Genomic DNA, 14,819 nt, shown 5'->3' with positions numbered 1-14,819 from the left:
ACTGACAGTCTGAGTAAACAACCATGATGATTCAAAAAGCCATTTTTCTAGTTGAAGTTGATCTTCCATGGGTGTAGAGGTGCATCTCAAAAATCATAAATATTGGAAATATAATTATTCCTGCAATGGACTGGCAAGCTGTCCAGGGTGTATCCTGCCCTCACCCATAAGTCCCTGGGATTGGCTCTGACACCCCTACACTTAACTAATTTATAGCATTTTTTTGATTCATTGGCAAAAAGAAAAAAACATGAACTGTTATTTGAAAAATGTTGGGTTTTGATTTTCATCGTTTGGAAATTCAAATCACAGACAAAAATCAATTTCTGTAGAATAAATCTGAAATGTGGATGTTTTTAGTTTGAAATGGCATCAAGAAAACTACTCTGTATACACTGGATTTTTTCCCCCCAATTAGGATGAATTTAGTCTATTGTGAAAACTTTGATTTTACAAAGATATGTAATCAATACTGTCTCATATTTAGAATGCCAGGCTTTCTTTGGTTGTGATGTTCAGCTGAGACTAAGCTTGCACCAGCTCTTAATTTCTAATACAGCTTGTGAATTGCTACAACCTCAGAAGCTTGCTCTAATGCACATGTCAGTAAGTGACCCCTCTGTGCATGTGTTCAGGCTCGGGCCTGATTGATCCCACAGAGCTGGAGAGCGTGAGGCACCAGCTTGAAGACGCTCAGCGCTGGAACACGTCCCTGCAGGCTCGTCTGGGAGCCATTCAGAACCGCGGAGGAGGAGTCGGCGGAGCCAATGATGGCAGTAAGATTGAAGAGACACACCTGGCAGCAAAGTCAAATGCATCTGCTCCGATTTAATGTAAACCTTTATTTTTGATTGCGATGTTGCAGGTAACACATTAAGCTTCCTTGGAGATCAGACTTCATACTTGAGCTTCTGTTTGGGAGAATCGCAGGATGATAGTTTGTCTGGGCTCTCTGTCCAGGAGCTCAGAGAAAAGGTAACGTACCTGGAATACTAGAGACTTATATAATCATTGTGATAGGCTGCTGCCTGTCCGTGGGTTTGGCTGCAGGAAGACACCGGCCTCCTCAGCTTACATGGTCTTCATTTGGGCTCAAACACAGAAACAGCACTCTGCCCAGAGAGCCTCTCTGGCTGCCCTCCAGGCAGAAACAAAAAATAAAAAAACACCTCAAACTCCAGACCATCGTCTGCTTAGTCTGTCCATGAAACTCGTCATGGGTTCTCGGAGCGCTCTTAAGCCCTGGGAGGGGGCGGCGGGGGGAGAGATGACCAACGACTCACACCTGAGAGCAATCATCCACACACACCCCTCTCCCCAGCTTGCTCCAGCTCCTCCTCTGGCCCTCTGCCCCACCACCACATACACCCACTGCCCGAATCAGGCCAGGGAGCCGTCCCGCCTAGCTGACCCCCACCTCCACCCCCGGTGGGGAGGGGAAGGCACCCACCACAGCCATCTGTGCACCCCCTGGGCCTCATCAGGCTCTAAAGCCAGAAGCCATGGCGTGGTACGGGCGTTGGCATCGTTCATGCGGTGGGGCCATTGGCTCCAGCCCTCTGCACCGACCTGCAAGACAGAAGAGAGAGAGAGCTTTAGAGGCAGGACAAAACAATAGTGCACACATCCTGGAGAGACTCCTTGGCTTCACTCCAGGCAACCAAAAATCCCTCCTGCTTGACAGCACCAAAATAACACAGACTGCCATTTCCCAACGTCCACAACCTCCCTTCGGTGCACGAGACTCCGTTCTTCTGTGGGTCCTTCTGGAGCGCTTTTCAAAGCGCTGGGAGAGGGCGGAGAGGGAGATGACTAACTACTCACACCTGAGACCAATCATCTCTTCCCCCCCCCCCCCCCCCCCTCCCCCCACACTCTCCTGGCTCGCTCCACCTCCTCCTCTCTCTCTCCCTCTGCCACCCATCCCAGCTTGGCCACGCCCCGCCACCACAATCATATAAAGTAATGAAAATAATGTTATTCGTATGTCAAGGTTACAAAGTGCTTCAGAACAAAAAAGAAAAAAGGAAATGACTTCTTACCCCTACATGTCATTGTAATTTGCACTACAGAGCTGACTGGGTTTTGCACCGGATGTCTTTCCTGTAGCAAAATCAGAGGTCGAAATTTAATACGATGTACCACTGCAAAAATCACAACAGACACATGAGTGACGGTCTTACAGTAAAACTGAGTTTAGGAAGTGTTTAGGAGAGGAACCTGACTTTGGCCTGGGTGATCAAAGGTGCAGTCATGTCACAGGTTGTAATAAGTTTTAGTTTATGCACAGCTAAAAGGGGAAACTGCTTGAAAATGTCAGGCAACCAGCAGGCTCAAAGGAGGTGACATTTCACTTAAAAAGCATTAGCCAGGCAATTGAAGGATTTTAAAACAGGCAAAAACAGTAGAATGAATTCCAAATCTCAGCGACAGGGTGAAGTGAGGATAGAGTTAGTTCAGATCAATATAGTTTGATTTCCCTGCTGCCAGTATGAATAAGGAATTGCCTGTAATTATTTCTATAGGTGGTGGAGCTTCAAGACTGGGTCAACAGCCTGCAGACTGCAAACAGTGAACTCCAGAATCGATTGTCACAACTGGAAAAAATGGAGTGTGATACCCACGACAAGGAAGACGAGGATCTCGCTAGCAGGACTGCACGGAAACAGGTTAGACGCCACAAAATCCCCCCAGTGGATGATGTATTGAAGCCTGAGGCATCCCAGGTTTGATTTCCTGAACCTTAGAAGAGAGGATGGTAGCTACACAGAATGTGTTTTGTATTTAGATACAATGAATCATGAGTCATTGTCTAACATCCACCTTTTTTAGCTCCTTTCTAACCTTTGAACCTACATCTTAACCTCTGATCTGTCCAGCCTGTTACTAATGTCTCTTTGCTCTGTGGCCTTTTTTCCTCTAGCAAGTGTTTTTCTTGTCAGCAGTAGAATCTACCCTCTGTCTCTCTGTCCTTTTCCTTTCCTAATCAGTCCCTGTTTTTTTTTTTGTTTTTGTTTTTCTTTTATCTCTGTGTCCCATGAAATGGTCGTTCGCCGCCATGCCACATTAGACGCATCACGCCATTCTGCTGTTGCTGTGCAGTGTTTTATGGATTCTGTTCCCTCATTAAGTTTTCTTTTACCGAGCCACGTTTGTCATACTCGCCTCCCATCCCATTACTCTAGCAGCTTGACAAGACGCAGGAGAAGCAGCCATTAGCTCACAGACAGAGGACGCATCTCCCCGGTCAGCAGGACGAGAGCAAGGCGGCCATCGAACCCGAAGAGGTATAACATGACAATACCTTAAATACTGTACATTAAAAAAGATCTGTGACAAATACACTTCTAATGTCTGCGTCATCTGGGTTTAGGTCATGTCTGGAACGCTGTCGGATGATGAAAGCCTGGGCAGTGGCCTCACTCAGGCTAGAGAATCACGTCAGTCTGGGAAATACATTCTGGACACTGTGGAGAAAGAATCCAGGGAGAGGAACAGAGATTTAACTGCAATCAGAGTTCTGTTGACTGACTGTGGGCTCACATCCATTCCACACCTGAGGTGGGTCTTTTATCCAAAAATCTTCAGGTTCTGCACTGCTTTAGAGTCACTTCCCTCAACTGAAGACTAATCAAGCGTTTCTTGTTGCAGAGCGGAGGTACTCAGGCTCAGATCAGAAAACACGGCGCTGCGGGGTCTCCTGAAAGAGCAGAAATCTGCTGAGCTCAAGGAGAAGGAGAGCACAGACGCTTCAGGAAACAGCAGTGAAGGCCAGTCTGAAATGAGAAAGAGTTTGGAAACGCTGCACCCCGAAGCAAAGGAAGACTGTAATGCCATCAAACAAATGAAGAAAGGAAAGGAAAATGCTTTGAATGAGGCGTCGGATGGAGAAATCCTCACTTCCACTGACAGCACTGCAGATGAAACAGCCAGTCTGACAACGAGGGAGTCGCACAGCAGGAGTTCCAAGCAGCATGTGGCAAGACACAGGGTAGGTTGTGATACATTATCAGAAACATCTCCAGACTTTCTGCTTGGCGTCTGTCATTGTTTTTACCATCTATGACTCTGTCTCCACTGTAGGCCGGAGTTAAATCTCGCCTGCCTGTGCCTGTGAGGCTGAGAGCCGAGGCCGCCAGCAGCAGCTGTCCATCCGCGGCCTCCAGCCAAGTGGAAGGTGATGGACGTCAGCGGCTTCCATCGGAGGAGAACTATGAGTCTGACCAACAGCTGCCTTCAGAATCGGACTCGTCATCGGTGCAGCAAAGTGTTTCCCCTTCAGCCACCCTCAGACCTGCTCCCTGCAGCTACAGTCCAGCGGAGTCGGACAGAGACTCTGAACCCAGAGCGTCAGCGGATCACAGCCAGTCCATCTCTGTTCTCTTCACTCAGCTGGAGCTCCTTCATCAGGAGTGTCAAGAGAAAGAAACTCTGATCAGCCAGCTGACCGAGCAGCTCTCTGGCTGGGAAGAGCTCCATTCCCAGATGCAGGAGAAAGATCGACTCAATCGGCAGTATGCCGAAGCTCTGCAGGCTGCAGAATCCACCATCGCGTACCTGACTGCCTGCAGCCTGGACAGTCAGGCCGAGCCCGGCTCTGTCGCTGTCCTCGGCAGATGCACGGAGCTCCAGAAAGCCCTGCAAGAGAAGGAGGCACTCAACCACCAGCTGGTCGAACTTCTGAACACGGCAGAGGAAGCCATCGCTTGTTCTGACGAGCAAGAGGGGAATCCAGCCGGTGCTGATCTCTGTTTGAGGATACAGGACGCTTTGCAGCGTGTGAACGCTTCTTCACATCAAAAGGGCTCGAGTGGAGTCTGTGGCGGTGCTGACGGCTCCTTGCAGGAGCTGCAGCAGCATGCAGACTCTTTGCAGGAGGCGCTCTGGGAGCAGAACAGGCTGAACGCAGAGCTGCAGGAAAAGCTGAGAGCTGCAGAGGCTGCTGCGCAACACGGCAAAGAAACACCCCAAGACAAGGAATCCCCGGAGCAGCATGGCACAGCAGGAGGCCTTGATGATAATGGTTCCAATCAAGAAATTATCCAAGTTATATCGAACTGCTTTGATGCAGCGGAGTCTGCCGTCGCCTCTCTAGCAGCACACTGTACAAACGCAAGCTCTTTAGCTTCAGGCCGGTCGTCACAGACCAGCTCCGACTTCCAGCTGTATATGGACAAACTTCAGAGAGCTCTTAAAGTGAAGGAGGAGCTGAGGGGAGCGGGCCGTCTGGCCTCCAAGTCCAGCGGCGGTCAGCCCGCCTCGGCTGGAACAAACGGACAAAAGCTCCATCAGCATCTCTGCCTCCTCTACAAGGTCATCATCGATTACTCCCAGAGGATTTGTGAGCTGCAGGAAGAGAGGAGGCACAAAGGGGAGAGCGAGGTCCACAGGACGCCCCAGGACGCCAAAGCCTTATCACCAGCCGTTCAGGCCCAGCTGGAGGCTCTGCACAAGGCGCTGAGGGAGAAGAAGAAAACCTGTGAAAACCTAAAGGAGCAGCTGCGGACTGCTCGCACCAGCACGTCTTCCCCTGAAACAGCGAGGAAAGGTAGGATCGCACGTCTCATTCTGTATGTGAGCAACAGTTTAAATTCTCACTGCAGTGTTAATTGAATTCAAAATAATTGGGAACAACTGTAGGAGCTAAGTCTGTGTGCGCTTTAAATGATTCCTCCCTAACCACAAACGTATATTGCTTCCACTGCCAGCTCCTGAGCAGGATGACAAGGGCGTGCAGGTGGATTTGCAGGACCTGGGTTACGAAACCAGTGGCAAGAGTGAGAACGATAGGGAAGAGAGCAGTAGCACAGGTAGACGGCCTCCAGGCAGACTCTGCATGTCTGTCAGCTGAGTGGACACTAATCTGAAGAGTGGACAGATTCCTCCGATGTGTGTGTGTCTGCATGAGGACAAAGGCGACTGTAACACACTGTCTCTCCACGTTGATGAACGTTCCCTGTTTGGGTCTCATAACAACACGGTCTTTTTTTCTGGTTTCAACCGGGTCGTTTCCTGCACTGCTCCTTTCATTCGAATGGCTTGTCGATGAATTCTTGCATGTTTCCGTTTGGGATTGTCTTCCGATCACTCATTAACCTTTCACTCTTTTTTATGGTCCTATTTCGATATGGCTGTATTTCGAATGATTGACCTCCTCTCAGCTCTGAGGCCTCTGTCACGTTCACTTTGCTGATCTGAACATTCCTGTTCTCCTCAACGTTTCTGTTGATGGCGTTTCCAGATCTGGAGGTTGGCGTGAACCCGAGCTGCAGTGCCTCCAGCCTGCCTTCTCTGCTGAAACGTGAACAGGCCGCCTTCTCCTCCACTGAAAACCTGGACTCAAACTCCAGCACGCCGTACCCCAGCTCCCCGGCACTCAGCTCAGCCAAGGTATTCTGTCACTTCGCCTCAAAGCCAGGCTTTTGGCGCTATTCCCCCGGTCCGGCCCACTCAAGAGAACTTTAGGCTGAAATGTTAATGCTGATGTGGATATTCAACTTTGCAATGTTCAGAAACCTGGTGAATTTTCCACCTTCTGCCGTCTGTTTCCAGGTCAGTCTGAAGAGCTTGCAGGTTTATGACGAGTACGGTGCTTCTGAGGACCCGCTTCAGCTCCAGGGACAAGTCAGAGAACTGAAGGTCCAGCTGGAAAACCAGACCAGACTCATCCTCCAGATGCAGAGTCTCCTGCGAAGAAGCTCGCTCTCCAGCGACCTCCTTGCCAGCCCGTCTGACCCGTCGCTGATCAGGGACCATGAAGTCGCGCCCCGAGAGGACCGAAGCCCCAACAAGAGCCACAGGAGCGGCCAGCTGAGGGAGAGCCAGGCCACGAGGAGCTCCAGCCATCTGAATGTGGACCTGGAAAGAGAGAAGACTTTCAGCAGAAGCAGCAGCGATCAGCTGCAGCAGAGCCGCAGTCGCTCCACTTCACCTGCGAGGTCCTGTCCTGTAACATCTTGATGAATGCTGGTGACTGTGGTTGTTCATTTCCACACTCACGCCCTCGGTGTGTGTCCTCCGCAGACTGGACTCCTTGGTGCAGTCGCAGGCCCGGGAGCTGTCGCAGCTGAGGCAGCAGATGAAGGAGAGCCGCCGGCTGGGCGCTCTACAGCGCCGGCAGCTGGAGGAGCTGAGCAAGGCGCTGAAGGAGCTGCCGCCGGCCGGAGACGTGGACTCCTACGTGGCGGCCAGAGAGCAGCTGGACAAGAGTCTGAGCATCCTGGACAGGCTGGAGGGCCGGCTGGACAAAGGTAGCCGCGCAAACGTTCTGCACAAACCCGCACACGTTATGTAATCCTGTCAGAGGAGCGCTGTAGCTTCAAGTCAGTTTTGAATCAGGGCTTTTAAAAAGCGTCAGCACCGAGAGGAAGTGGAGGCCACCAGGAGAGAGCAGTCATGCAGGGATGATTTGTACGGACGGTTCATGACGGCGTCTCTTCTGCTCTCCTGCAGGAGATTCTCATCTGGATAATGAGGATGTGGCAGCTCTGGAACTGTCGCGGAGGTACGTTCTGTAGCGACCGCACCGATCCTTCATCTAACGCCCACATTATTCAGCAAGTGGAGAATTTATTATGACTGTTTTCATTTTGATTTTTATGCTGAGGAATTTTCCAAAAACCGCTCTCTTTGCTTTGTGTTGGTATTGCAGTTAATTTTCTAGACATACAGAAGAAACGAGGAGAATTACTAATCCTGTAATCAGACACACAATAGGATTAAAGGTTCCTCAATCCTATTAAAGTGAAGCTTATTGCTGTAAGATTTAACATTTATTTACATCGGTTTCTTTACGGCTTTGTGTCGTTTGGCTCGTCTGCCTTCAGAGCTGATTTTCACATTCCTGCCCTCGATGATGTATTTCATTCATCGGGCTTTAAAAAGGAAGTAGTAATAAAATTCTGTTCGCATCACGTCAGGCTCTAAAGGAAGGATTGTTTCAGCTGTTAAGACGTCAGTATGAGGAGGTCAATTCAGTTGACTTGATTTTACAGATTTTATATTGTTACAGATCTAATGATCTCATCCAGGAGCTTCTAAAAGGCTGGACGGACAAAACTATTCCAGATCATCATATTTACACTAAAGTCACTGTAATTATTTAACATAAAATATCTATTTGGCTTTTATTTTGTACATTCTTCATGCCTTTTTTAATTTAACTTCCTTATTTTATTGGTCTTCATATTTATCAGATGCTCTGCTTCCTTTTTTAATGTAGCTAATTAGATTTATTTTCTTGTTTGTGTCTTCCTGTCGACATGTCGCTGCTTTTTAGGTCGATGGGGGTTGCTGACTGCTGTTTTGATTTTTGTCTCATGACCCTATTAAACACCCCCGCCTCCACCCCCCCCCCCCCCCCCCCCCCCCCCCCCCCCCCCCCCCCCCCGACCCTGCTTTTGACCCACAGTTATGTGTGTGTGCGTGTGTGTGTGTATTGTTGGACGTGAACAGCGTCCTGCTGTTGGCCTAATTTTGTCAGGGTGAACTGAGACATTAAGGTTACTCCGCTCCTAAATGGGTCACTGGTGTCTCGTAGAAATGAAAGGGGAACAAACACACAACGCGTCACTGACAATCAACTCCTTCTTCAAATTGTTTGACAGTTTTTACATTTTGATTTCTGCTCATCTGCACCAAATAGATTGTATTAGAATAGAACTTTCTTTATTTATTGCTTTATTTTGGGCAGTAAATTTTGATTTCAGCATTAAACGATCAGGTAAATAACGGTTGACTCGTTCAGTCCATGCTGATGTGTGTTAAGCCACAGTGTGCATTAACCCGTGTTCCTGCCGCCGCATGGGCAGTCTGGGAGAGCTTCGTCAGGCGTCGCAGTCGCTCATCTCCCGCGAGGAGGGCGGCGCAGAGCCTCCTGACAGCCTGCCCGGCATCCAGCGAGAGTTAGATAACCTGCGCCTGGAGCTGGAGGGCGAGCGAGAGCTGCTGCAGCTGCACGTCAGCCTCCTCGTCCGGCAGAACCTCGGCCTGGCTGAGAGCACCCGGGAGCAGCTGGACCTGTGAGTGGGCGTGGCGCTGGCGGACGGCGTGACGTTTGCAGTGAACTCCACCCCACTTCTCTTTTTTTCCCCCCTTCAGATTCCAGCTGTTTTTCCGCTGAACTCATGTGAACAAAAACATCTTTCTCCATTTCCTCCTTCAGCTCTGCCCGTCTTGCTTCTCGAGTGCTGTTTGTTTGAAGCGTCGCGATGACGTGATGGATAAACCGCAGCTGTTCGCCGGAAAGCCGAGCGAAGCCGCGCGCTTGTTAACACGACTGTTCCTCCCACGTCCCTCCAGACTGGCCAAAGAGCTGCAGGAGAAGAACCGAGTCATCCAGAGCCTGCAGAGTCAGATCCGAGGCCAGAGTCTGGGCAGCCACCACAGCTCCCAGTCCGATCTGTACCAGACCGACAGGACGGCGTCGTCCTGCCACAGCAGCCCCGCCTCGCCAGCCGCCGGCCCGGCGCACTGTAAGACTTTCCTCAGCCAGTTCTCACGCCGAATCTCCTGCTTGTCAACAGCTCAGTTTAAACATCAAGTGTCACAGATATTATTTCCCCCATAGTTTAATTCAAACCAGAACAAGTTGGACCTTTAAAAGCAGTAAACAGAATGGACTAATCCAAACTGTCTTTTTGACGCGTGCTAAACGAGGATGTACTGCGTGCGCCTCGTTAAATATTCATATCGTCTCAGTGCCTTGCCCAGCGGCATGTCATTGAGATTACCGGGGTCCTTGTCCACAGGTCCAGGCGGTATAGTCTCTGCCTGTAACGGCACTTATTTTCCACTCAGATCCTTTGTGCGGCAGCGATGCGGCCCTACAGACAAAGCATGCGGGCCAAGGACGGGCCGGGTGTCCGCTTTCAGTCCGCCTCCTCGCCGAGCTGCATTATTCAGTGGCAGCTATCCGGTTCATGGAGAGACCGGCTGTGAGGGACAGTGCAGACACAAGTCCAGCATGTTGATGATTGGGGGGTCTGCAGGTCTCAGCGCTTCCTCTCTCCATGTTAGATTTCATTTTAAAAGATAATGATTTAAAAAAAGCTTTTATTTTGCAAACATTGTGAAGTTATTCATCTCTGTCCGTTCGTCTCTGTGTTCAGGCCGTCGACAGCCGGCCGACTGGCCCGGATCCTCCGTCCCCGCTGTGGGAGGAGTCCAGGATGAGGGCGCGCCCGGCCGGCGGGACGCCGCCAGCCGCCTGCACGGCCTGCAGAGGGAGAACGGGCGGCTGCAGGAGCAGCTGAGGGGCAGCGAGGAGCTCAACGCCACCCTGCGCAGCGAGCTGGACCTGCACCGCTCCATCATGGCCCAGACCGGCTCCCAGCTCCCGGAGCAGGACCAGACTCAGGAGCAGGACTCGGGGCTCCAGTCAGAAACACACAAAGAAGAAGATGAATCGCTAAAGATCACAGGACAGCAGAGTCGCAGCATGAATCCTGGTAAAGATTCTGAATTTACTGTTTTGTTGTGCGGTTCTTCGTGAGGCCTTCAGTTTTCCTGTAGCAATTTGTTGTTTTCCTCTTGTTGGCTAAACGAACAATTAAGTTCAAGCATGTAATTCCCTTTCCTGCCTGCGTCTGTTAGATCTGCTTGCAGAGCATCTCCAGGAGATCCGAGCCCTGCGGCAGCGTCTGGAGGAAAGCATCCGCACCAACGACCGCCTCCGGGAGCAGCTGGAGAGGAGACTGGCCGAGGTGGAGAAAGACCCCGGTGAGCAGCCCGCCGCCGCCCGCGTGCCTCTCGAGCAGCGACGTCCCGATCAGTTCGGTGAGGGTTGAAGTTTGTGATCTGCGTGCAGCGGCCACCAACATCTTCATCCACGGTAACGAAGAGCAGAGTCAGCTGGCGAATGAAGTTCGGTTCCTCTGGGGACAAAACCAGGCCCTGAAAGAGCAGCTGAGCCTGGGGTCCAGAGGTGAAGACAACACTCCAGCCATCCCGGGTAAAACTGGTGCTTCCATCACCTTCACGAGTTACGCTCGTTTTGTTTTTCTCTCCGTCAGACAAGCAGAAGGAGAACGACAAGCTGCGAGAGACTCTGGCGCGGCGGACGGCCAAGCTGGAGCAGAGCAGGAGCGAGTGCGATGCTCTGCGGGACGAGAACGGCCGCCTGCAGGAGCGCCTGGAGCACAGCGGCCAGGAGAACGCCCAGCTGCAGGACTCACTGCAGTACAGCAAGGAGGAGCTGCACAGGTACGCACACACACACACACACACACACACACACACACACACACACACAATAGCAGCAGGTGACCCGTTAACCCCGGATCCCACTGACACAGTTGAGTGAGGCTGAAACTAAAAACCAGGAGTCTCGTTTACACTGGGACCAGGACTCACTCCTCTCGCTTTCACTCACTGGGACGGTGTGTGTGAGTGTGTATGAGTGTGACAGGGTGGATCGGGGTTTAGTCTGTTTAATAGAAAACATCATATTGTCAGATTGTTAGACTGGCTGCTTTCAACACATCAGGCGCCGTCGTAAAGAAGCCATCAGAGTTGATCAGTGGTTCTAATGTTACGGCTGTTTCCTGAATGCTTGTTTCCAGACTGCAGAGCGAGGTGAAGCTCCAGAGGCAGCAGCTGTCCGACTCGCAGCACCTCCTCCAGTCGCTCCGAGTCGAGCTGCAAGTTCACGAGAAGATGAAGAGCGAGTCCAGACGCCACGGTAACACACTGCCGCCTCACCGCCGTTTCAGGAAGCTTCGTGGGTTTCGTCATTTAATGCAGCCGAAGAGCGGGAACATCTCCACTTTAACACCAGAAAAAAAAATCAAGTCAACATGTGAAATGTGACTTTCAATTTTGTTTCACTTACTCTCAGTTATGATCACTGGAGCTAATAGATTTCCTTGTTTGTCGTGTTTTAAATGTATTTTGTTGATAATAACGTAAAAAAAAATAATATAAAGAGATACAGATGTCCTGAGCTGAGTCTAAATTTCCATCTGATCTAAAAGACAAGTATTTCACCTCCAGTCATCTGAATTTCCCCACATGAATTCTCGATTTTAACACTTTTGTACTGATTAAAATACACTTTTTGATGCAGTAATGATTAATTTCTCAACATTTGAAAGAATAAATTGTTTTATTGAGATATTTTTGTTCGTCATTTTGAAACAGAATATGAACTTTGCAAGTATTGAAAAAGTTAAAAAGGTTTTTCTGAACGTAGCATTCATGTGAATTTAAGATTTCATGCAGATTTTTTGTTTGATTTGAGAAGAATTAATACCTTTTAATTTTTTTAATGTAAAATCATGTTTTTTGTGTAAATCAGCTTTGAGACTGAATGAGACTCACAGTCCAGGAACATGGACTCGTTGCTGCCCTCTGCTGGACAAACGCTCTAACTTTCTCTGTGACGATGCAGAGTGCAGGGAAGCCGTGCAGGACCCCGCCCCCGGCCCCGCCCCTGGCCCCGCCTCCTCCTCCTCCTCCGTGGACCTGAGCGAGCTGCTGAGCGAGATCCGCCACCTGCGGCTGCAGCTGGAGCGAAGCATCCAGACCAACACGGCGCTGCGGCAGCGTCTGGAGGAGCAGCTGCTGCGAGGAGCCAACCGCTCCGAGACCATCAACATCAACTACCTGCTGTCCTCGCCAGGTGAGCGCCGCCGCGCCGCGCCGCCGGGCGCAGGCAGAGCGAGCCGCCGGCTGACGAGCCGCCGTCTCTCGCTTGTGTCCCAGATGAAGGCGGCAGGTCTCCGGGTCGGGACGGCGCCGACGCTCACCAGCACGCCTTTCAGACGCGCAGCGAGCACGCCGGCTTCCAGCACGGTAAGAGAGCAGGGGGGAGTCAAGGCGGCGTTCCGAGTCCTCTGTGAAACGAACAGGTTGACGCCGGACTCTTGTTTCTCCCAGACGTGGACGGAGGCTCGCTCAGCAGCAGCTCCGGCGACAGCGTCTCCGGCGCCCCGTCCCGCCTGGTGCCGGGTCACCGCATGTGGGCCGGCCGCCACGGCCGCCACGTCCTGGGCCTGATCGAAGACTTCAACGCCCTCCGCAAGCAGATCCACGAGGGCCGGCGGCTGGCGCGCTGCATGGACGCACAGCTGCAGGAGTGTGTGTACACGCTCCAGCGGCGCGGCCGCGACGAGCAGGTCGGGGACGCCGTCCGGGAATCCTGGGAGTCCGTCTGTGAGCAGGCGTGTCGCTAACCGTGAGTTTGTTCTGGCAGGCGGAGCAGCAGCAGCAGCAGCTCCAGACTCTGTCCGGCAGCGTGAGCGCCATGCAGCAGCTGATGGAGGAGGCCGGCCGGCTGCTCAAGCTGCTGTGGAGGGTCTCTCTGCCGGCGGGGGGCGCCGCCGCAGACGGCAGCAACAACCACCAGCAGGACGAGCTGCTGAAGACGGAGATCAGCCGGCTGAAGAGCCGCCTGTCGCAGCAGGAGAGGATGCTGAGCGGCGCCGTGAAGCGTCTGCGGACGACCAACCAGCTGAAGGAGGGGATGGAGAGAGTCATCATCGACCAGCGTGAGCAAAACACGCCAAACACACCGGAAGGGCTTGAGATGTGTTTTATTGTTTCTGTTGACCTCAGATATCTTCACCTATTGACTGTGGCCCATCTGACAGTTTTCAGTAATTAATTCATTAATATTTTATTTTTATCTCAAGTTGTTCAGGAGAGAAAAAATCCAATGTGTTAAACACACAGAAGACAAAATAGTCCAATAGAAAGAAAAAAATGAGGCAATTATTTATTAATCAGAGGAATAAAATGGAAGATTTAAGAAGTGAATAATTGGAAACATAAACCAGATGGAAATGAAAACGGTAAAAACAAAACGACTGTAAGGGTTTAACAAGCTGACTGAACAGGATGAGGCAGAAGCAGGAAGCTTCCTGAACTGTATCTACAGTCTTTCAGCTGTCATATAACATAAATTAAGAAAAAAGAAAGAAAAACAACACACAGAAAGAAAAGAAATCATTCACAATTTTAACTCTCAAAAATTGATTTGCAAAGCATCCTTTTTACAACATGCCTGAGTTACACATTTTTAAATCGATGTTCACGTCTCTCCAAAGTTTAACTCCAGTGAAAGAAACTCGCCTCCTCACAGCTGTTTGCTTTGGACAGAGCGAAAACCGAAACACCACACAGGTGAAACCGACTCTCTCTTTTTAAAAACAACTTCTGAAAGAATCTAGAAGTGACTGTGAGTTTACTCCGAACAGAATTTGCATTATTCTAGAAAAAAACAAGTCATTCAGTTTCATAATATGTGATTTGGTAAATAGTGGATTTGTGTGACAAAAATAATTTCTTTTGTTTCTGAAACGTTTTTCTCATTCCTGTAAGATATTTATTGTGTTTCTAGTTGATTTGGTGGCTGATTTCCACAGGAAGCCATGGAAGGAAGAATAAGAGAACAGTTTAGCCCTGTAGTTCAACACGTCTCCTGATTTGTCCAGAACTTCCAGTGACTTTGAAATCTTCCCTTTTATATCATCAATGTGTTTTTGGTTTTTTTTTTCAAGATAGTTTGTGGTCCATCAAAAACTTGTTCAGTTTTAGCGTTACAGATTTTCAATTCAATATTATAATTTGTTTCTTTTTGTTTTCCAAAAATCACGAGTTTTGTTGTCTTGATAGTCAGAGATCATTTATTCATATCAAACCAGGATTTGAGGATTTTCAATAGTTCCTTCAGGTTTCTCCAAGAACAAAACAAAATAACAAACTTCAGCACACCTGTGCCGTCTGCATTGCTGCTTGAGTAGTTGTTCTGTTTTCTCTAAATCCAAACTGATTTTCACCTAATATTTCATGTTTAGAGATGAATGAATCCAGTTGTGTCA

The 14,819-nt window shown here is 50.0% G+C and overlaps 1 protein-coding gene across 1 annotated transcript in view; it reads left to right on the top strand.

Moving 5' to 3' along the window:
* The window catches only part of LOC115382446 (CDK5 regulatory subunit-associated protein 2-like), a 34,245-nt gene that overhangs the window by 16,806 nt on the left and 2,620 nt on the right, over positions 1 to 14,819 (top strand). Inside the window, exons 26-47 of the mRNA XM_030084170.1 lie at positions 636 to 776; positions 866 to 975; positions 2,526 to 2,669; positions 3,186 to 3,287; positions 3,374 to 3,561; positions 3,652 to 3,991; positions 4,084 to 5,548; positions 5,709 to 5,810; positions 6,242 to 6,390; positions 6,553 to 6,938; positions 7,024 to 7,250; positions 7,453 to 7,504; positions 9,301 to 9,473; positions 10,110 to 10,448; positions 10,594 to 10,719; positions 10,808 to 10,924; positions 11,013 to 11,202; positions 11,562 to 11,680; positions 12,389 to 12,619; positions 12,703 to 12,792; positions 12,877 to 13,115; positions 13,193 to 13,487. Coding sequence (XP_029940030.1) covers positions 636 to 776; positions 866 to 975; positions 2,526 to 2,669; positions 3,186 to 3,287; positions 3,374 to 3,561; positions 3,652 to 3,991; positions 4,084 to 5,548; positions 5,709 to 5,810; positions 6,242 to 6,390; positions 6,553 to 6,938; positions 7,024 to 7,250; positions 7,453 to 7,504; positions 9,301 to 9,473; positions 10,110 to 10,448; positions 10,594 to 10,719; positions 10,808 to 10,924; positions 11,013 to 11,202; positions 11,562 to 11,680; positions 12,389 to 12,619; positions 12,703 to 12,792; positions 12,877 to 13,115; positions 13,193 to 13,487 — 5,325 coding nt within the window. The remainder of the gene's footprint in view (positions 1 to 635; positions 777 to 865; positions 976 to 2,525; positions 2,670 to 3,185; positions 3,288 to 3,373; positions 3,562 to 3,651; positions 3,992 to 4,083; positions 5,549 to 5,708; positions 5,811 to 6,241; positions 6,391 to 6,552; positions 6,939 to 7,023; positions 7,251 to 7,452; positions 7,505 to 9,300; positions 9,474 to 10,109; positions 10,449 to 10,593; positions 10,720 to 10,807; positions 10,925 to 11,012; positions 11,203 to 11,561; positions 11,681 to 12,388; positions 12,620 to 12,702; positions 12,793 to 12,876; positions 13,116 to 13,192; positions 13,488 to 14,819) is intronic.

Source organism: Salarias fasciatus (assembly GCF_902148845.1).
Source record: "Salarias fasciatus chromosome 7 unlocalized genomic scaffold, fSalaFa1.1 super_scaffold_4, whole genome shotgun sequence".
In the NCBI taxonomy this organism is placed as follows: domain Eukaryota; kingdom Metazoa; phylum Chordata; class Actinopteri; order Blenniiformes; family Blenniidae; genus Salarias; species Salarias fasciatus.
The sequence above is the reverse complement of the archived record's forward strand: the minus strand, read 5'-3'. Positions and strand labels throughout refer to the sequence as shown.